At 37.8% G+C, this 23,625-nt stretch overlaps 1 protein-coding gene across 3 annotated transcripts in view; it reads right to left on the reverse strand.

Annotated features, from left to right (window-relative positions):
* Window positions 1–23,625, reverse strand: part of WARS2 (tryptophanyl tRNA synthetase 2, mitochondrial) — a 110,199-nt gene that overhangs the window by 25,140 nt on the left and 61,434 nt on the right. For 2 of the 3 annotated variants that reach the window (XM_003806295.7, XM_055114443.3), the window contains exon 2: window positions 20,700–20,957. In XM_003806295.7, the coding sequence (XP_003806343.3) occupies window positions 20,700–20,957 (258 nt within the window). The remainder of the gene's footprint in view (window positions 1–20,699; window positions 20,958–23,625) is intronic. The other variant, XM_034929698.4, reaches the window with a different exon arrangement.

Here is a 23,625-nt window from a genome sequence, read left to right on the forward strand (position 1 = left end):
AAGAAAGAAGAGAGAGAGAAGGAAGAGGAGGAGAAGAGGGAGGGAGGGAGGAAGGAAGGAAGGAAGGAAGGAATGAAGGAAGGAAGGAAAGAAAGAATATCTGAAAGGAGAAAGAAAGAAAATCTGAAAGGAAATAGCCGAAAGTTATGGATTGGAGGACAATTTTGGGGGATTAAAGAAAAGCAGTTGATAAAGGAAACAAATAAACTATCAGTATAGGGAACATGATACATCAACAAATCAAATTATTAGTTTACGGAATAAAACTCTGAGCAGGCTGTTTCTTGGTTGCATTGTGAATACATGATTCAAAGATCAGATGAAAATTTCATACCATAACTTTTTTTTTTTTTTTTTTTTTGAGACGGGTCTCTCTCTGTTTCTCTGCTGCCCAGGCTGGAGTGCAGTGGTGTGACCTTGGCTCACTGCAGCCTCGACCTCCCAGGCTCAAGCGATTCTCCTGCCTTAGCCCCACCAAGTAGCTGGGATTACAGGCAAGTGCCACCATGCCTGGCTAATTTTTTTTTTTTTTTTTTTTTTTGTAATTTTAGTACAGACGAGGTTTTGCCATGTAGCCCAGGCTGGTCTCAAACTCCTGAGCTCAAGCGATCTGCCTGCCATGGCCTCCCAAAGTGCTGGGATTACAGGCATGAGCCATCACGCCTGGCCCATACCAATTTTTTAGCTGCAGTAAACTATCTGCAGTGTTCCCTACACTACACAATTCCATGGGCTTTCCGTCTTTCTTTTGGTTCATATAACAACATCCTACGAGCCTATTCATTTAAACATTATATATTTTTATAGTATATATTTAGTCCATATACATTCTATATATTTGTAGACTTAGACTATAGACTAAATATATAATATATATACACCATATATATTATATATAGTAAATCAAGCCTAGTGAGGCATACTTTATAAACAATAAGATGCACTCATTTTAGCTGCTCAGTTCAATGAATTCTGACAAATCTATACACCAATCAAGATACAGAAAATCTTGATTCCCCCAAAAGAAGTTCTCTCATGTCCCTTTGTACCCCTTGCTCTTGAAACCACTGATCAGTTTTGTTACTGTGGATTTGTTTGGCTCATTCTATATCATTTAAATGAAATTATATAATATAAACTCTTATGCTTGGCTTTAATACTCAGCATGTTTTATACAACTCTTTTTGTAGATTATTGGTAAAGTCTTTTGGGTAAATACCTAGGAGTAGAATTGCTGGGTCACGTGGTAAGTATACGTTTAACTTTGACAAACTGTTCTCTAAGGTAGATTTATCATTTTACAGTGTTACTAGCAATGTAAAAGAATCCCAGTTTCTCAACATACTTACCAAAGCATAGTATTCTCAGTATTTTTAAGTTTGGTCATCCAAGTGGGTGAACTGGTATCTTACTATGGTTTTTTTTCTGACGACAATGATGTTGAACTTTTCATGTGTTTATTAGCCATTTGTTATTATTATTATCATTTTTGAGATGGAGTCTTGCACTGTCGCCCAGGCTGGAGTCAGTGGCACGATCTTGGCTGACTGAAACCTCTGCCTCCTGGGTTCAAGTGATTCTCCTGCCTCAGCCTCCCGAGTAGCTGGGACTACAAGTGCACACCACCAAGCCCGGCTAAATTTTGTGTTTTCAGTAGAGACAGGGTTTCACCATATTGGCCAGGCTGGTGTTGAACTCCTGACCTCGTGATCCTCCCGCCTCGGCCTCCCAAAGTGCTGGGATTACAGGCGTGAGTCACTGCACCTGGCTCCATTTCTTACCTTTGTTTGTTAAATGTCTACTCAAATAAAGTGGCCATTTAAAATATTAGCATGGCCGAGCACAGTGGCTCATGCCTGTAATCCCAGCAGTTTGGGAGGCTGAGGCGGGAGGATCACTTGAGGTCAGGAGTTCAAGACCAGCCTGGCCAAAATGGTGAAACCCTGTCTCTACTAACAATATAATCATTAGCCAGGCATGGTTGCAGGCGCCTGTAATCCCAGCTACTCTAGAGGCTGAGGCAGGAGGATTGTTTGAACCCGGGAGGTGGAGGTTTCAGTGAGCCGAGATCCCACCACTGCACTCCAGCCTGGATGCAGAGCAAGACTCCATCTGAGAAGAAAAAAAAAAGAAAAAAAATTAGGTTGTCTCCTTATTATTAAGAGTTTTTTATACAGCTGGATAAAAGCCTTGCCAGATATATGTACCGTGAATATTTGCTCCCACTTTATGGGTTACCTTTTCATTTTCTTAATGGTGTTTTTGAAGAACAGAGGCTTTATCTTTTGATGAAATCAAATGTATCAATAGTTTCTCTTATATTAAGTGATTTTGTGTACTATTAAGAAATCTTGGCCTATCCTAAAGGTCTGGAAAATTTTCCCCATATTTTCTTTCAGAAATTTCATAGCTTTAGATTTTACATTTAAGTCTATGGTGGTTTTAAGTTGATCTTTTTTGTGAATGGTATGAGGTGAGAGTCAAGGTTCATGTTCTCCCTCACATGGACATCTAGTTGGAGACCTAACACCCTTTGCTGAAAAGACTATTTTTTCCCCGCTGAACTGCTTTGAACCCTTCATTGAAAATATTTGACCATATATATGTGGGTCTACTTCTTGATTCCCTATTTCTTTTTTTTTTTTTATTTATTATACTTTAAGTTTTAGGGTACATGTGCACAATGTGCAGGTTTGTTACATATGTATACATGTGCCATGCTGGTGCGCTGCACCCACTAACTCGTCATCTAGCATTAGGTATATCTCCCAATGCTATCCCTCCCCCTCCCCCCACCCCACCACAGTCCCCAGAGTGTGATATTCCCCGTCCTGTGTCCATGTGATCTCATTGTTCAATTCCCACCTATGAGTGAGAATATGTGGTGTTTGGTTTTTTGTTCTTGCGATAGTTTACTGAGAATGATGGTTTCCAATTTCATCCATGTCCCTACAAAGGACATGAACTCATCATTTTTTATGGCTGCATAGTATTCCATGGTGTATATGTGCCACATTTTCTTAATCCAGTCTATCATTGTTGGACATTTGGGTTGGTTCCAAGTCTTTTCTATTGTGAATAATGCCGCAATAAACATACGTGTGCATGTGTCTTTATAGCAGTATGATTTATAGTCCTTTGGGTATATACCCAGTAATGGGATGGCTGGGTCAAATGGTATTTCTAGTTCTAGATCCCTGAGGAATTGCCACACTGACTTCCACAGTGGTTGAACTAGTTTACAGTCCCACCAACAGTATAAAAGTGTTCCTATTTTTCCACATCCTCTCCAGGACCTGTTGTTTCCTGACTTTTTAATGATTGCCATTCTAACTGGTGTGAGATGGTATCTCATTGTGGTTTTGATTTGCATTTCTCTGATGGCCAGTGATGATGAGCATTTTTTCATGTGTTTTTTGGCTGCATAAATGTCTTCTTTTGAGAAGTGTCTGTTCATGTCCTTCGCCCACTTTTTGATGGGGTTGTTTGTTTTTTTCTTGTAAATTTGTTTGAGTTCATTGTAGATTCTGGATATTAGCCCTTTGTCAGATGAGTAGGTTGCAAAAATTTTCTCCCATTTAGTAGGTTGCCTGTTCACTCTGATGGTAGTTTCTTTTGCTGTGCAGAAGCTCTTTAGTTTAATTAGATCCCATTTGTCAATTTTGGCTTTTGTTGCCATTGCTTTTGGTGTTTTAGACATGAAGTCCTTGCCCATGCCTATGTCCTGAATGGTAATGCCTAGGTTTTCTTCTAGGGTTTTTATGGTTTTAGGTCTAACGTTTAAGTCTTTAATCCATCTTGAATTGATTTTTGTATAAGGTGTAAGGAAGGGATGCAGTTTCAGCTTTCTACATTTCTTTTCAGTGACCTGTAAGTCTATGTCCATACCACACTCTCAATTATTATAGCTGTATAATAAGCTTTGAAAGGCAGTATAAGTCCTCTAGTTGTGTTTTCTTTTTCAAAGCTGTTTTGAGTATTCTAAGCACTTTGCATGGCCTTATACATTTCAGATTCAGTATGTCAGTTTATATAAAAATGTATGTTGAAATTTTCATTGCGATTGTGAGAAGTCTATAGATCAATATTAAAAAAAAGTGGAGATCATGTCCTTTGCAGGAACATGGATGAGCTGGAGGCCATTATCCTTAGCAAACTAACACAGGAACAGAAAGCCAAATGCTGCATGTTCTTACTTATTGGTGGGGACTAAATGATAAAAACACATGGACACATTGAGGAGAAGCACACACAGTGGGGCCTTTCAAACGGTGGAGGGTAGGAAGAGGAAGAGGATCAGGAAAAATAACTAATGGATACTAGACTTAATACCTGGGTGACGAAATAATCTGTACACCAAACCCCCAAGACACAAGTTTACCTATGTAACAAACCTTCACTTGTACTCCTGAACTTAAAAGTTTAAAAGATAACATATTAACAATATTGAGTTTTCCAATCCAATCTCAAAACAAGGCTTTCACTTCTAGTAATGGCTACTTAGCTTGGTATCAGTCTTCTTGGGCTGCCATAACAAAGTACCATAGACTGGGCTGCTGAAATAACAGGAATTAATTTTCTCACAGTTCTGATGGCTGGAAGTCTGAGATGAAGGGGCCTGCATGGTTGTGTTCTAGTGAGTGCTCCTTTCCTGTCTTCCTGGCTTACTGATGGCTGCCTTCATGCTATAACCCCACATAGCAGGCAGAAAAAGAGAAAAACAGACACATCTTTCCCTCTTCTCATAAGGCCACAGGCCTATCAGATTAGGGCTCCATCCTTAGGACATCATTTAACCTTAATTACTTCCTAAAGACCCTATCTCTATATACAGTCATACTGGGGGTTAAGGGAGCAACATATGAATTTTGAGGGATACAACTCAGTTGATAGCAAGCTCCTATTGGATAAATTCTAACACAGATAGCAAGTTTCAACTCTGAGCAAAATATAAAAATCAATGGCCTGAAGGCATTGGAGAACAATCGAAAGCAGGCAGAAACTAGGGGTGTGGTTTACTCTTTTAAAAAAAGGATAACACGGAATAAGTGTCCTGTTTTGTGACTTTCTGTCTGAGGGCAGTCCTCAGTTGCAGACATAAAAAGCATCTAAATATGATAGAAACCTGCATTCTTACTGGCTTGAAGAATGAAAAAACAAAGTTTGGGTGACCATAATGCCTGGAAAATAAGCAGTGAAATTTCTAAATAAAGAGTCAGAGTGGTATAGCCTTATATTCTATGTATTAACTCTACCCAAGTATCTGGCCAACCCCTGAATTCCACATGCACGGGGCCACCTCCAAGCTGTCCAACAATGGCTAAAACAACCGGCAAAATATTTCAATTATTGCTTACTACTGGAAAGACAATTTGGGGCTTGAGCCTGCTAAAAAAACAACAGATTTTTTTTTAAAGATATTCTTCAGAGGAATACAACATAATTTAAAATCTCTTCAATTTGTCATTTAAAATATTCAAGATACTAGCCAAAATTATTAGACATATTAAAAAATAGGTAAACAAAAACCATTCTTAAGAAAAAAGGCAGTCAATGGAGACCAAACCCGAGATGTTCCATATGTTGTATTTAATTAGCAAAAATTTTGAAGCGATTATTACAACTATGCTTAAAGATACAAAAGAAAATATTCCTGAGATGAATAAAACAGATAGAAAATCTCAGCAGATAAATTTTTTAAACCAATAAAAAAGAGCAAATAAAGATACTAGAATAAAAACATACAATATCTGAAATAATATCATTATAAAGTCTTAAACACAGATTGGGAGGGCAGAAGAGTCACCGAATGAAAAGATAGATCAGTAGAAATTAACCCACTTAAGGAAGATAGAGATAGAAGATTGAAAAAATAAAGGAACATAGTCTCATGAAACTACATATTTAGGATCAGGAAGTTGGATGCTACCTTCTCCCTTAGGGAGAAACTAATTCCTCATAGTTATTTTTACAGCATTAAAGTGTTCACAGGTTATTGCTCTGTCTGTAAGTACAGAAATGGTAGTAGAGAATCAAAAGAGCAGCAACATGACTGATCTAATGGATTCTATTAGTTAATGGAATCTAGTAGCCAACTGAGTAAGCAGGTTAACAAAACATTTTCACCTGCTCCATGAGACTCTGACTCTGGATCAACAACCTAGGTCTGTACTTACCAGATAAAACAGTATGTGTTAACAACACTGCTAGGCAACATTGCTTATGATAAAAATAATCCCCAGCTGGTAAAGTACATCTAGGCTTAGAGAACTATAAATACCTGAGAGAAAGTAATAGTTGAGGCTTTCCTGAGTATAGTGACCCTTGTAACTGGTACATCTCTTTCAGTGACCCCAAGGTCTATACATGAAATGTAAAAATAGATATTGGCTCTTGTGGAAAACTGAGGCTTCTTTGGTAAGGGAGATTGTACCACCCACTGATGTAGATCTCATCTCCTTGCATTTGAGCTGGAGAAAAAATAGTTCCTACACCTATGAGTACACCTGGAGAGAAAATACCTCCTGGAGCTAGCTGCCTACTGCTACAGGGACTGCTCTAGTAAGGACTCTTGTTTAGAGAAGCTACCTTGCTGGCAAGCTAAGGTTCTTGTTCTACGCCTTTTTAAGTAGACTAGTACCAAACATAACCTGTGGTGGTCTCATGATTCTGAATATTTACTTGAACCTACAAAGATAGCATGGTGGCCACTGGAGATGAGCAATTAAAACAGTGGTTTCCAAAATGAGATTTGTGATTCTCAGAGGCTGTGCAAGACTATCTCCTGAAGCACAGCAAATAAAAAAAAGGACTTTTACTTATATTCATTTTTTAATCCCATATTTTAAATTTTTGCTTTATACAAAAGTTGTATGATTGATATGGTTTGGCTGTGTCCCCACATAATCTCAACTTGAATTGTATCTCGCAGAATTCCCATGTGTTGTGGGAGGGACCCAAAGGGAGGTAATTGAGTCATGGGGACCCGTGTTTCCCATGCTATTCTCATGATCGTGAATAAGTCTCACTAGATCTGATGGGTTTATCAGGGGTTTCCACTTTTGCTTCTTCCTCATTTTTCTCTTGCCACCTCCATGTAAGAAGTGACTTCTGCCTCCTGCCATGATTCTGAGGCCTCCCCAGCCATGCGGAACTGTAAGTCCAATTAAACCTCTTTTCTTCCCAGTCTCAGGTATGTCTTTATCAGCATCATGAAAACAGACTAATACAGTAAGTTGATACCAGTAGAGTGGGGCATTGCTGAAAAGATACCTGAAAATGTGGAAGTGACTTTGGAACTGGGTAACAGGCAGAGATTGGAACAGTTTGGAGGGCTCAGAAGAAGATAGGAAGATAAGGGAGAGTTTGAAACTTCCTAGAGACTTGTTGAATGGCTTTGCTCAAAATGCTGATAGTGATATGGACAATAATGTACAGACTGAGGTGGTCTCAGATGGAGATGAGGAACTTGTTGGGACCTGGAGCAAAGGTGACTTGTTATGTTTTAGCAAAGAGACTGGCAGCATTTTGCCCCTGCCCTAGAGATTTGTGGAACTTTGAACTTGAGAAAGATGATTTAGGGTATCTGGCAGAAGAAATTTCTAAGCAGCAAAGCATTCAAGAGGTGACTTAGATACTGTTAAAGGCATTCAGTTTTATAAGGGAAGCAGAGCTAAAAGTTTGGAAAATTTGCAGCCTGACTATGCGAAACCAATTTTCTGGGGAGAAAAGAGAAACCAATTTTCTGGGGAGAAATTCAAGCCCGCTGCAGAAATTTGCATAAGTAGCAAGGAGCCTAATGTTAATCCTTAAGATCATGGGGAAAATGTCTCCAGGCCATGTCAGAGACCTTCACAGCAGCCCCTCCCATCACAGGTCCAGAGGCCCAGGAGGAAAAAGTGGTTTTGTGGGCCAGGCTCAGGGTACTGGTGCTGTGTGCAGCCTAGGGACTTGGCACACTGTGTCCCAGCCATTCCAGCTGTGGCTGAAAGGGGCCAAGATGGAGCTCGGGCAGTGGCTTTAGAGGGTGGAAGCCCCAAGCCTTGGCAGCTTCCATGTGGTGTTGAGCCTGCAGGTGCACAGAAGTCAAGAACTGAGGTTTGGGAACCTCTGCCTAGATTTCAGAAAATGTATGGAAATGCCTTGGATGCCCAGACAAAAGTTTGCTGCAGGAGCGAGGCCCTTATGGAGAACCTCTGCTAGGGTAGTGTGGAAAGGAAATGTGGGGTTGGAGCCCCCACACAGTGTACCTACTGGGGCACTGCCTAGTGGAGCTGTGAGAAGAGGCCACCATCCTCCAGATCCCAGAATGGTAGATCCACCGACAGCTTGCACCATGAGCCTGGAAAAGCCACAGACACTTAATGCTGGCCTGTGAAAGCAGCCAGGAGGGAGGCTGTACCCTGCAAAGCCACAGGAGTGGAGCTGCTCAAAACCATGGGAATCCACCTCTTGCATCAGTGTGACCTGAGTGTGAGACCTGGAGTCAAAGGAGATCATTTTGGAGCTTTAAGATTTGACTGCCCCACTGGATCTTGGACTTGTATGAGCCCTGTAACCCCTTTGCTTTGACCAATTTCTCCCATTTGGAATGGCTGTATTTACCCAGTACCTGTACCTCCATTGTATCTGGGAAGTAACTAGTTTGCTTTTGATTTTACAGGCTCATAGGCAGAAGGGACTTGCCTTGTCTCAGACGAGACTTTGGACTGTGGATTTTGGGTTAATGCTGAAATGAGTTAAGACTTTGGGGGACTGTTGGGATGGCATGATTGGTTTTGAAATGTAAGGACATGAGATTTGGAGGGGCCAGGGGCAGAATGATATGGTTTGGCTATGTCCCCACATAATCTCAACTTCAATTATATCTCCCAGAATTCCCACATGTTGTGGGAGGGACCCAGCGGGAGGTAATTGAATCATGGGGGCCGGTCTTTCCCATGCTATTGATAGTGAATAAGTCTCACCAGATCTGATAGGTTTATCAGGGGTTTCCACTTTTGCTTCTTCCTCATTTTTCTCTTGCCGCTGGCGTGTAAGAAGTGCCTTTAACCTCCCATCGTGATTCTGAGGCCTCCCCATGTAAAACTCTAAGTCCAATTAAAACTCTTTTTCTTCCCAGTCTCGGGTATATCTTTAACAGCAGCATGAAAACAGACTAATACAATGATGTACAGTATATACCTATCTTAAAGGAAAGTCTCAAAAATCTTTTACTGATAGTCATAAACAATAAAAAATTTGAAATTCACTGAATCAGAAAATAGAAAGTATTTTCAAGCACAAATAGAACATTTGTAAAAATTCGCCATTTGCTAAATTCAAGCTTTAAAAATACAAAAGATCTGAAAGCATTGAGACTATATTCTTTGATTAATATGTAATGACATTAGAAATCAATTTTTTAAAAAAGTTAAGTTAAAAAAAGAGCCCTGTACTTGGAAATCTAAACACATACTTCTAAATAAATGATAGATCAAATAAGAAATAATAGTGAAAATTAGAAATTATTCAGAACTGATTTATAGTGAAAATACTATAACATATCACAACTTTGTCAATGCTGACAAAACAGAACTTAGAAGGAAATTTATACTGCTTAAATGTTTATATTAGAAAGAAGAATGGCTGAAAATTAATGAGGTCCACTCAAGAAGTTAGTAAAAGCACAACCACATAATTTCAAAGAAAATAAAATGGAGGAGGGAATGAAACTAATGAAATAAAAAACAAAGGAGGCAGGCAGATCACTTGAGGTCAGGAGTTTGAGACTAGCCTGGCCAACATGACGAAACCCCGTCTCTACTAGATAAGAATACAAAAATTAGCTGGCATGGTGGTGGGCGCCAGTAATCCCAGCTATTTGGGAGGCTGAGGCATGAGAATAGCTTGAATCCAGAAGGCAGAGGTTGCAGTGAGCCGAGATCATGCCACTGCACTCCAGCCTGGGTGACAGAGTGAGACTCTGTCTCAAAAAAAAAAAAAAAAAGGAAATAAATAAAAAAGATACAATAACAGCCTCACAAAATCAAAAGTATATCCTCTAAATGATTAATAGAGTAGTCTCTAACAAAATTCATCAAGAGGAAACAAAGGAACAAAGGCATTTCAAGGAAAACAACCCACAGATGGTATTGGTTATAAACATTTCAGCTTTCTAGCATAAATTAGAATTTTAGAAAACATATATCCATCATTATGCGTTAGACAGCTTCCAATATGTCAAGACATTCCTGATGAGAGCTGTGGTATTAACCAATGTGATTTTTAAAAATACTGTAAATAAAATGTGACAGAATTTGTAAGATCTACATAACTCAGTCTTAAATGTGAAAAGCAAAACTTACCACATTCAAGAGATAATATAAAAGAACAGCTTTATCATACTAGGCCAGTATAGAATAACTTAAAAACATACTCCAGAAGCATACAACCATAAAGGAAAATACTGAATTGGCTATATTAAAAAAAAACAAAAAACAAAACTCTGTACAACAACAGACAGCATTTAAAAATTAAAAGACAAGCTACAAGGCTGGGTGCGGTGGCTCACGCCTGTAATCCCAGCACTTTGGGAGGCTAAGGTGGGCGGATCACAAGGTCAGGAGATCGAGAACCATCCTGGCTAACACGGTGAAACCCCATCTTTACTAAAAATACAAAAAATTAGCCGGGTGTGGTGGTGGGCGCCTGTAGTCCCAGCTACTCGGGAGGCTGAGGCAGGAGAATGGCGTGAACCTGGGAGGCAGAGCTTGCAGTGAGCTGAGATCATGCCATTGCACTCCAGCATGGGTGACAGAGAGAGGCTCTGTCTCAAAAAAAAAAAAAAGACAAGCTACAAACTGAAAAATGATAATGTATAACAAAGGATTGGTACTCAGAATATGTAAAGAACCTCTACAAATCAATAGGAAAATACAATTAAAAAATAGTCAAAAGATATGAGCAAACAATTCACAAAAGAAAACAAAGGAGTTAAAACATAAGAAATAAATGCTTAATCTTACCAGTAGTCAGGGAAATTCAAACAATAAGATGGCACATTTCATGCATTACAGTGCCAAAAGTAATATGTCTAATAACACCAAGTGTTGCTGAGGAGAGTTCCTGTTGGTGGTAATGTAAGTTAGAACAGCATTTTGGAGAACAAACTGGCAACATTCACTGAGGCCAATGATGTATATATCATATATCCTCCTGAATGTACTCTTAGGCATATATTAATACAGCTAAAGAAAGTCTTTCACATGTGCACAAAAGGCAGATAAAAGTATGCCCTCTGTAGTATTGTTTGCAGTAATAAAAAGCTGGAAAAAAATCCAAATATCCTTTGCCAGGAAAATGGATAAACTGTTAAGGAGGCAGACAATGGAACACTGTACTAGCAGTTTCCATTTAGTTAGTTTGACTGTATTTAGCAGTCAAACTAAATAAATCCCAAGCATGTAACATTGTACACAAAAAATAGATGCAAGAGAATATGGGCAGCATGATGCCATTCACAGTTTTAAAACATGCAAAACAAATAATATAGATTGTTAATGGCTATATTATATGCAATACAAATATAAACACATTTGTAGGAATGATGAGTGTCAAATCAATATAATAGTGGTTACCTCTGGGAAGGCACAGAGGAAAATGGCGTTACAACTAAGCGGAAAAGTTTCTATTATACTTGTAATGTTTAATATGTAAAAAGCAAAAACCACATGAAGCAAGTGTGCCAAAAGGCAAGCAATTCAAAAGGCAGCCATTCATCTTCATCCTTTTATGAATGTTTGAAATATTTCTTAAAAAGTCCTCAAAAAACCTTAGACAACAAACTCTTCTGAAAATACTTTATTATTGAAGATAAAAAGAGGCATTGTCATTAACTTTATCTCCATCTTCTAATCCCACTCTACCCTTATATAAATCCTTCTCAATATCAAGAAGCCTAGGGTGGGAGCATTGTATATAGTGGAGGAGGGTGATAGAAAGTTAACATTTGCTAGACAAAATATATTATCTTATTTAAATTGCTATTAAAGACATTAAAAATGGGATTCAGAGAGCTTGAGCCACTTGCCCATAGTCTCACAACCAAAAAGAAGTGACAGTAAGATTCAAGCTGAGTATGTCTGGCTTCAAAGCCTCTATTTTTTTTTTTTTCACTACTGTTTTGACAGCAAGAAAAGAATTCTTCTTGAAGGTATAATTAACCTATCACCTGTTCCTATGTCCAGGATAGAAGTAACACAAGTACTGCAGCTTGTTCATCATGTCACACAGGAGCATAGATCCAGGCAAGGAAGTGGTATTATTGGAAACTGTGGAGAAGGAAATACATGCAGAGTTTGATGATATAATAATTTTCCAAACCTATCATTTATGCCCTGGGCCATTTAGATTCTTATCTCCTCCTAGGAACTTTGGAGTTGATGCCAATTTTACAAATATATTCTCCAAGTCCACTAATCTACGCAGACGTTTGCTCCCTTTCCATTGTGAGCTGAAAGAACACCTATTGTTGGTAGCAAACAACTTTGAGAGTTTAACAAATATAAATACACTCAAATATGTTTCCTAAATTACCAGAATAATGGAAGCACTAGACTCTCTGTCCAGTTTAAGGCCTTGGTTTTATACCTCTAAGACAAGGGACAGTTGGTGAGGTATAACTTTTATTTATGTATAGTAAGCCAAGATTTATGTAGTCAGTTACTTTGGCTGTCATTCAGAAACCAATTCCTCCATTGCCTCTCTTCATCATTACTGATTTTTGTTTCCTGGGAAACAACATAACTCTAATTAGAGAATGAGCCCACATTCCAGAGATGCAAATCCCCCTTTCCTCCCTCAACTTTTCCTTGGTCTCTTTGGACCCTCGTAACACAATATCTGGTGGCCCCAACTGTCCTTTTCTCCTTGCCTTGGCAGAAATCCAGTGCCTAGAGCTATGTCCTCCACTTTTTATCTTCCATCTGCAGAGTAACAGTGAAAGATGTAGAGGCCTGTACCCCAGGCAGCTGTACGACTCAGACTGGATCTGCACTCAGGCCTGCTGGCTTGCTAGAAATAAAAGACCATTAACTATGGTGTGGGGATGGAAACCTCTGCTAAACACACACATAGGCATGACTCCCTTCCCATGACGTGTCTCTCTCTCTCTTACTCTCTCTCTCTCTCTCTCACACACACACATACACACACACACACACCTTTGAGAGGAGAGAGTCTATAAAATTCCCCACATATGGTGAACATATTTTAGGGGAAGCACATGACTAGAGGCCAGTGGGAGAGAAAGAAAAAGAAAATAATGAGAAAAATCTTCAGTAAGTCTGAATTGTTCCAGTCAGACTGCTGAGAAAGAATGCAAAGGATTGGAGATGAAAATTACTGGTAAAAGTCAACATTGTAACATAGCTAAATCCTTTCCCTATTTCAAGCCATCATTAGAACATTTTCTAATGTTCAACAATAGCACACAGAAAAATAGCCTTTATAATTTAGCTGTAAGTAATTTGCTTAACACAACGAATATAGCTGAAAAAAGCACATTATAAAATAATATTTTTCTCTAACTCATAATTTCAAAAATTCTTAATTTTACTTGTAAATAATTGTGTGATGGGGAGGTGGGTATAACTAATGTTAACTGGAATTGGCTCCCAAAACATTAAATAAAATTGTTTTCTAAATTCTTATCCTTTCTGTTACATATTTAATGATCAATTAAATGCTTAAATACACTATAAACGTACCAGTATAAAGGAAATAGCAAAAAGCCTTTTAAAAATGTAGATAAATAATCTCTAATTTATCTGTTCTGTAAGTTAAGGACTGATTTATCAAATCTTCTCAAAATTAAACCAGAAGAAATTATTTTTTCTTCAGCTTTAAAGAGTCATTGGTAGAAGGTAATCAGATCATCCAAACACAAACTGGTAATAAAAGGTCTGCATAACTGAGTGGTGTAGTAGAAGAAACACTGGCCTAGTGTACTCTGGGGCTTCATTTTTTAAGGGATTTCTAGCTAAGCTGAGTTTAGATTTTTACATGAGGGCAGGAGAGAGACGCTGATGTGTTTTTAGTAGAAAGGTGACTGTGGCTGCCTTGTGGGGAATGAACTGCCAAACTGTGAGGCTAGGGCAGGAGTGAAAGAGTAATTTAATTGTTCAGGTGAGAAATAATGAGGGCCTTGAGGTCAGCTCCAACTCCCCACTTCCCCTCCACAAGCATCTCCAGAAGCAGAGACGTGAGGGCTGGAGAAGGGTGCGTAGGCAGGGGACAGAACAAGGTTCCCGCCTCATGAGTACATCTTCCGTAAGTGGTGCTTTAGGGGAAAACTGTAAAAGCCCTGGCTTTGCCACCTACGAACTGGGTGACCTTAGGCAGCTAATGAAAAAGTTCTATATGCTGAGTATTTACTAAGTACCAGGTACTGCTCAAAGATCATTTTAAGTACATTTTCAATTTACTTAATCTCTTCATACCTTAATTTATTCATTAGTGAAAGATAACAGTAATATTTAATTCCTGTGGCTGTTTTGATGATTAAGAGAGAAGTCATATACATGAAATAGCTTGGTAAACCTAACACATTGTGTTTTTCTTTTTTGAGATAAGGTGTCACTCTGTCACCCAGGCTGGAGTGCAGGGGCGTGGTCTCTGCTCACTTCCACCTCTGCCTCCTGGGTTCACCCGATTCTCCTGCCTCAGCCTCCCTCCCAAGTAGCTGGGACCACAGGCATGCAACACCACGCCTGGCTAATTTTTTAATTTTTTTGTAGAGACAGGGTTTCACCTTGTTACCCAGGCTGATCTGGAGCTCCTGAGCTCAAGGGATCTACCTGCCTCAGCCTCCCAAAGTGCTGGTATTACAGGTGTGAGCCACCATGTCCAGCCAGCCTTACACATTTAAAAATAGTTTTCTGGCCAGGCACAGTGGCTCACACCTGTACTCCCAGCACTTTGGGAGGCTGTGACAAGAGGACTGCTTGAGCCCAGGAGTTTGGGGCTGCAGTGAGCTATCACTCCACCACTGCACTCCAACCTGGGTGACAGAGTGAGACCCTGTCATAAATAAACAAATAAATAAATAAATAAATAAATAAGTTTCCTAATAAGCATTTTTTTTATAAATCTGAAAATGATATGATTATTTTCTTTTCAGCCCCCCCTCTATTGGAGACTATACAGATTGATCACCTCACACTTGTTAAAATGACTATTATTAAAAAGATAACAAGCCAGGTGTGGTGGCTCATGCCTGTAATCCCAGCGCTTTGGGAGGCTAAGGTGGACAGATCATTTGAGGTCAGGAGTTCGAGACCAGCCTGGCCAACATGGTGAAACCCTGTCTCTACTAAAAATACAAAAATTGGCCAAGCTTGGTGGCAGGCGCCTGTAATCCCAACTACTTGGGAGGCTGAGGCAGGAGAATTGTTTGAACCCGGGAGGCAGAGGTTGCAGTGAGCCAAGATTGTGCCACTGCACTGACAAAGCGAGATTCTGTCCAAAAAAACAAAAACAAAAACAAAAACAAGATAATATGTGTTGGCAAAGATGTGGAGAAAAGGGAACCCATGCACACTGTTGGTGAGAAAGTAAGTTAGTACAGCCATTATGGAAAACAGTATGGTGGTTCCTCAAAAAAATTAAAAACAGAACTATCATATAAGCCAGCAATCCCTCTAATGGGTATATATACAAAGGAAAGAAAATCAGTATGTCAAAGACACATCTGTACTCTCATGTTTATTGCAGCACTATTCATAATAGCCAAAATATGGAATCAACCTAAGTGTCTATCAACAGATGAACAGATAAAGAAAATACAGTATATACACACAATGGAATACTATTCAGCCTTGAAAAAGGAAATCCTGTCAGTTATGACAACATGGATGAACCCAGAGGACATTTTGTTAAGTGAAATAAGCCAGGCACAGAAAGACAAATACAGCATAAGCTCGCTTATATGTGAAATCTAAAAAATCGAGCTCATAGAAGCACAGTAGAATGGGGTAAGAGGAAATGGGAAGATGTTGGTCAAAGGACACAAAATTTCAGTTAGACGAGAGGAATAAGTTCAAGAGATCTATGGTACAATATGGTGACCATAGTTAATAATAATGTATTGTATACCTGAAAATCACTTAAAGATAGGTAAGTATGTGAGGTAATATATATGTTATATAGCTTGATTTAGCCATTTTACAATGTATACATATTTCAAAGCATCATGTTGTACACCATAAACATATGCAATTTTTATTTGTCAATTTAAAATAAAGAAAAAAGAATTCTTCCTAGCATTGCCTGTTAAAAAGAAGAAAAAGAAAAAAAGACTTTTTTTCTTGATTTTTGTATTACAAAACATAAGTCATCACCATGATGATCTTTCACCTACTAGAACTCTGTATATAATGGGGTCATGTGGCTAAGATAATAACTGTTTCCAGAAGACTAGTTTACTCACTTATACTTCTACTTGAAAATGGTTCTAAGAAGCAAAAGCCAATACATGCCTTCATGGCTCTAAGATAAGGCATGAGGAGGACCTTTCCATCATCATCCATGAACAAACTGAAGCATTATGGCCATTCTAAAGAAGCTGATGTCTAATATTCATTTCCAGGCAATCCATGGGCAGTAGGTAAGCACAGCTTCTACTCAAATTAATGAAAATGGTGATGAGCAACTATGTGGGACAGCAGTTTATAGTCACTAACGATCAGTTAACACAGATTAGTGTAAAGAGAAAGCAACTAAAAAACTAAGGTTTATTTTTAAGTTCAAAATAATTAACTTTATAGCAAACAGAAAACTTGATCAATATATCAAAGGTGTGAAAAAAAGTAGAAGCATAAAAAAATCAAAGTTTTAATTCTTTTTAAGCACAGGACTAACTTTACAGGAAATAAAATTTGATGAACAAATCAAAAGGCATAAAAAAAAGAGACTTAAGATCCATAATCAAATGTAATATGTGAACCTTGGTAGATCTTCACTCAAACAAGCCTACTATAAAAGTCATTTTTGGGAGAGTCAGGGTAATTTGGGTATTAGATGATAATATGGAATTATCATTGTTAGGCGTCATTACAGTATTATGGTTATGTAAGAAAATTTCCTGAATTTATAGTGGCATGCTAAAATATTTAGGGATTGGAATGCCATGATGTGTGGTATCTGCTTTGAAATACTTCAACAAAGAAAATAACATCAACCAGGCACAGTGGCACATTCCTATAATCCCAACACTTTGGAAGGCCAAGTTGGGAGAATCACTTGAGCCCAGGAGTTTGATACCAGCCTGGACAACGTTGTGAGATCCCGTCTCTCCAAAAAAAAAAAAAAAAAAAAAAAAAAAGCCAGGTGTGGTAGAATACACCTGTAGTCCTAGCTATTACTCAGGTGGCTAAGGTAGGAGGATCCTGAGCCCAGGAATTCGAAGTTGCAGTGAGCTATGATCACACTACTGCACTCCAGCCTGGGCAACAGAGCAAGACCCTATCTCTCTTTCAAAAAAGAAAAAAAAAAAAGAAAAGAAAGTAACATCAGTGAGACAAATAATGAAATGTTAACAAGTGATGGGGTATAGTATATACTCTCTCTATTGTTATACATTTTTAAAAATATTTTTAAATAAAATTACATTTTTTAAAAAGGGGGAAAGAAAGCCTGATAAAATATCCCATCCATCCATCCATCCATAGAGTTGTAGTAAGGTTGGTTACCTAAGTCAAAGGACGAAATGGCTAAGACCATTTATCTTAGGTTACAAAGACACCTGAGGAAATTTTTCATATTGCCTTTGTGAGACAAATTGTATAATGTAGGCAAGATGAGTACCTCCCTTAAATTTTGCTGGCAAACTATCAAAATTCTCCACAATGGAGCTGAAGTGAGGGATGGCAGGAGGTGAATTATAAAACAGCTTTACAACTGCATTAAGGCTATGAGGAGAAGACGGGCACATACCAGTCAAGTCTGTCCCTTCCACTCTCTGACCTAGACCCAATGAGCTCATTAGGTTCCATTTTAAGAGAAGGTGAATTTTGTCCCTCCTTAATGGGGAAGTCTCTACAAAGTCTCCCATATTGTGGGTTACCTCTTCAATTGCTATTTTGAACAACAAAGTTCCACGTGGAAGAACATATCTCAATTATTGCAAATTTTAGATGCTTATGAAGGTCACTGCTAAAAATCCTTTACAAAGTGAAAAAAAATTATACTATGGTAATCATTCCTGAGAGATTGAGCTCAAAGTGCAAGTACAGGATGTAGTTGTAAATAAGCCTTTAATATTAAAGATCACTTTAAAAACCAATCTGGCAAGTGGTTACTTTGTGGAGATTAGACATTCATCTACAAGAAGTATGGAAATAGGTACTTGTGGCTGGGAATACAATTTTTAGAAATAGTATCAGCTAAGGATCAAAAGCCAGCTTGTATTAAAAACAGCTTAGATGAAGTGAAGATGATGTGCTTTGCAAAATGCATTAGGTGACTCAAAAAGTGGCTCTAATGATGAACAGCTCTCCAACATTGGCAATGGATGTGAAGCTCCAGGCACATTCTTTTCAGAAAGAAGGTGAGAGTGCTTTTGAGATAGGATGACCAAGAAGGCGAGAGACCCAGGGACAGCTAGTTTGTAGAAGGCAAAACCTATACAGTAAGGACCTACAGGGTAAGACACAAATGGTACATAATAAATGTCTTTCCAAGAATTTGAAGAGCAGTTGTGTGGAAACAGAGTTGATTTATTGTTTTTTACAGAGCAGAAATTAAATGAATGAATGGAAACTATATGGAGGTAGATATTTGGTCAGTAAAAGCAAGTATTTTATAGTAACTGGATCTGTCCAACGCTGAATTTGAAAAGTCATGTGTAAGCAAAGCCTTCCTGACCAACTATAAGGAATGAAGTTGAGGTAAATTGCCTTTATGGTCCTTTTAAAGATCAGATTCTATTATTTTATCAAATTATCTACAAGCTGGCAACAAAGTTGATAACTGCATTTATTTTTTAAACATACAGTTGGCCCTCTGAATTTGTGTGTTCTGCATCCATGGACTCAACCAAACAGCAGATTGAAAATATTAGGAAAAAACAACTAATAAAAAAGAACACCGCCACTATATATACACTATGGAATACTACACAGTCATAACAAGGAATGAAATCATGTCTTTTGCAGCAACATGGAGGCCAACATGAAATACAGGCCATTACCCTAAGTGAAATCATTCAGAAACAGAAAATCAAATATTGCATGTTCTCACTTATAAGTGGGAACTAAACAATAGGTACACATGGACATTCAGAGAGAAATAACAGACACTAGAGACTCCAAAAGCCAGGAAGAGGGTGTTGGTTGAAAAATCACCTATTGAGTACAATGTTCACTATTTGGGTGACAGGTACACTAAAAGCTCAGACTTCACCACTACACAACATATCCACGTGACAAAACTGCACATACACCTTCCTAATCTCTAAAAATTTAAAAAATTAGTATATATATATATGAAATCAGTGTGTATTTAGGCATCAAAAAATAACAATACCATGATAGAAAAATAATACAAATTAAAAAACAATACAGTAAACAACTATTTGCATAGCATTTATATTGTATTAGGTTATTATAAGTAATGTAGAGATGGTTTAAAGTATACGAGAGAATATGTGTAGGTTATATGCAAATATGATTCCATTTTACATAAGCAACTTGAGCATCTGCAGATTTTGGTAGCTTTGGTGGTCCTGGAGCCAACACTCTTTGGATGCCAAGGGATCATTATACTCTTTTCGTTTATCACATATTTTTTAACTGTCTGCTCTGTAAGAATCATTGCATTAAGTTTTATGTATAACAAAACATATATAAAAATAATGATAGAAATGTACAATCAAGGAAGGTTGCATATATGCATGCATGTTAACATGTACCATAGCATGTATAACATACCATTCCTTGGCTGGGTTTTGTCCTAAGGTTAAAGCAGATACATAATGAAGGCATGATCCAGTTAGAATTTTCATCTTTTTCTAGGGTGTATCTTGATTGCCTTGTCTCTAGGCCAGACTATCGGCCTGTCCAAGAATAAACTGATTCATCCATAGTGAAGATATGAGTCAAATATTTTGGCTTTGCTATGAAGCCTTTCTTGGCTTAGACACAAGACACTGGGACTTTGTCTTCCAATTTCCCAACTTGTGCTATCAAATCTTCTCAAAAACTATTATACAAAGAATGAACAATGGGAATTATCCAACAGACCTTCTAAATAGAACATCTAATAAAGCAACATTGGAATTACATAAAACTATTGGTCACTAACTTCTATCCTTGATCACAAGGAGATTAGTCAACAACACAAAGTAATCAGTTTGAAAGCAACCCAGCATAGCAAAACAATTCCAGGGCTAGAAGTACTAATGAAACACAACTCTTGGTATATGAAGCATCATAAACTTACCGAATACAGTGGAGGAAAAGCTGAAAAATACTCTTGCAATATAATGATACTTAATGATATAAGTACAAGTAAAACATTAAGCTGAAAAAAATCACATTTGAAAAAGTCACCTTCAAACACTTTTTAAAAATCACAAGCAGGGGCTGTATGAACCATTCAACATTTTTTCCTCAAATAATCTACAAATAAGAGTTTTCTCAGTTCTAATCTGAGAAGCTGACCTGAGATTGTTGGAAAAGGATGCTTTTTTCCGGGTTTATGCCACAGGCAAGAAGAACAGCAGTCATGTCCAGGATGCTCTGCCGAAGGACAGCTGGGTCTTGGGGGACAGTAATGGAGTGGAGGTCAACAATGCTGTATAATACAGAGTCATATTCATCCTGTAACCTCACCCAGCTCTCAATGGCTCCCAGGTAATTGCCCAGGTGGAGGATTCCTGTAGGTTGAATGCCGGAAAATACTCGCTTCTTGCTGTCTTTCTGGAACAAAGGAAAACAAGCATATTTGCTTTTGAGGCAGAATCCCATGAATCCTATGCCCATGTTATCATAGCTATGGGAGCTAGTTATATTTTTGTAAACTACAATCTGACAGTCATCATCATCCGTTTATTTTGTGCCTACACTGTAAATCACTATGCTAGGTGCTACTAGGCACAAAAAAATGATATTAAAAATGTTTTTGCACTCAAACATGTACAAATGCAAAGACATATAAGAAAAGATCTGCGGCCAGGCGTGGTGGCTCATGCCTGTAATCCCAACACTTTGGGAGGCTGAAGAGGGTGGATCACCTGAGATCAGGAGTTTGGGACCAGCCTGGCCAACATGGTGAAACCCCGTCTCTACTAAAAATACAAAAATCACCTGGGCGTGGTGGTACACCTTTAATCCCAGCTACTCCGGAGGCTGAGGTGGGAGAATTGCTTGAACCTGGGAGGTGGAGGCTGCAGTGAGCCAAGATTGCACCACTGCACTCTAGCCTAGGCAACAGAGCGAGACCCCGTCTCAAAAAAAAAAAAAAGGAAAAGATCTGCGTCCCCAAGAGCATGTGATCTAATTGGAGATAGAGGGTATTGTTTATGAAAAGATAAGTAAAGATATAACATGGTAACATGATCATGACCAGTTTGGAATGATACAGAATAGGGTTCAGAGAGGAATTCCCAAGAGGAAAAGATAACTGAGGTTTGGTGGTCAACGAGGAAGCCTTCAGACATAGAATGAAATTTCACTGGAGATTAAAGAGGCCTCAAGGGTTTTTCGTGTCATTTAATTTATTTTGCAGTTAAGGAAATGAAGGCCTTAGCATTAGTGCTAAAGGCTACTACTATTGCCTTAAGATTTTTTTATATTGTTGATATTATAATTTGGTGTATGAGATCTTGGGCTAGAAATTAGAAAACATACACTCTATTTCTAATATTACTTCTTAATAAGGTTATTTAAATTTTCTATGCCTTGGTTTCCTTTTACTTTTAATAAAATCATATTTCGGTTTTCAATTCTTCAAAAGGAAATTTTAATTCTACATAATTATTTAAATTATAAAAAGCATTTTTACTCTGGTCATATTTTCCCTTTGGTTTGTACTTTCTAATACTGAAGTTATAATAGGAAAATGAAAAGAAAAAAATGCAATACAAAGTAAAAAAAATTGCTATTTTTCCCCTGAATTATTTTATAATACATTCCATAGTGAAAAACCAAAAATGAGTATGTATCAATAAATATGCTGTAACTAAAAGGCCCTGAGAAAATATAATGCATCATTATCATTTTTAACCACCACCACAGCAAAACAACAATAGCAGCAATAATTTACTGAACAACTATGTTGCAAGCATTTATGCCCAGTGCTTTACATATATTAATGCATTTAATCATTTTAATACCTAATATGGTAGGCATATTATTACCTCCAGTTTATAGATGAGAGACGTGAGGCTCACAGATTTAACTAGATTGCCCATGGTCACACAGCTAGTAAGTGGTGGAGTTGAGGTTTCAAGCCAGATATCACTGACTTCAAAGCCCATGTATGCTCTCTCTACTAGCTACTATGCTTTGCTTAGCTACCATCTATTAAGACTTTATTATATTCATTGTATTAATTTTGCAACTTTTCAGTCAGTTTAAAAATTTGCAAAATAAAAAATTACAGGGACAAAAAAGACCACTATTATACAGGTATCTTAATGTATTATGAGCCAAGTTTCTCTAGTGTATATATCTAGGAGTAGAATTGCTGAGTCATAAGGTATGTATACGTATCTTCAATTGTAGTACTTCAATACAGTGAACTATTCCTAAGTATGTAACATTATACACTTTCTACCAAGTTCCTGTTGTTCCATATCCTCATCAACACTTGGTATTAGCAGTCTTTTTATTTTTAGCTAATCTGATGGAAATGAGGTAGAATCTCATTATGGTTTAATTCTCTTTGATTATTAAAGAAGTTGGGAACTCTTTTTATGATTACTACCTATTTTTACCTCCTATTCTATGAAGAGCCTATTTAAATTATTTTGCCTGTTTTTCTCAGATTGGATTGTCTTGTATTGATTTCAGAATCTGTACATATTCTAGATGCTAATATTTTGTCAATTACATGTAGGGCATATATTGTCTTATTGTATGGCTGTCTTCTATTTATATTATCTTTTGATAAAGATAAGTACTTAATTTTATGAATCAGATATATAACTTCTGATAACAGATTATTGTATCATAGAAGAAATCTTTCAATACCCTGCAGTTATGAAGGTGCACGTGTGTGTGTGTGTGTGTGTGTGCACACATATATGGATACATACATATAGCTAGACACACACACACATATGCATATACAAAATGTGTGTGTGTGTGCACTTTGAAGTTTTATCTTTACTCTTCACATTTAGGTCTGTATCCATCTGGAGTTTTTTTGCATATGGTGTGAGGTAAGCATCTAATTTCTTCTTTTTTTCCTATATGAATATCTGATTATTCTAGCACCATTTATTGAAAAGACTGTCTCTTCCCACTGCTTTGAAATTCCATCGCCATCATAAATCAAGGATCCCTCTATGAAGAATCTGGTAAGGGTCTGGTCTTTCAATTCTGACTCATTAGTCTATCTGTCTGTCACTGTGTCAGTATCACA

This window comes from Pan paniscus, chromosome 1 (genome assembly GCF_029289425.2).
Source record: "Pan paniscus chromosome 1, NHGRI_mPanPan1-v2.0_pri, whole genome shotgun sequence".
In the NCBI taxonomy this organism is placed as follows: Eukaryota; Metazoa; Chordata; class Mammalia; order Primates; family Hominidae; genus Pan; species Pan paniscus.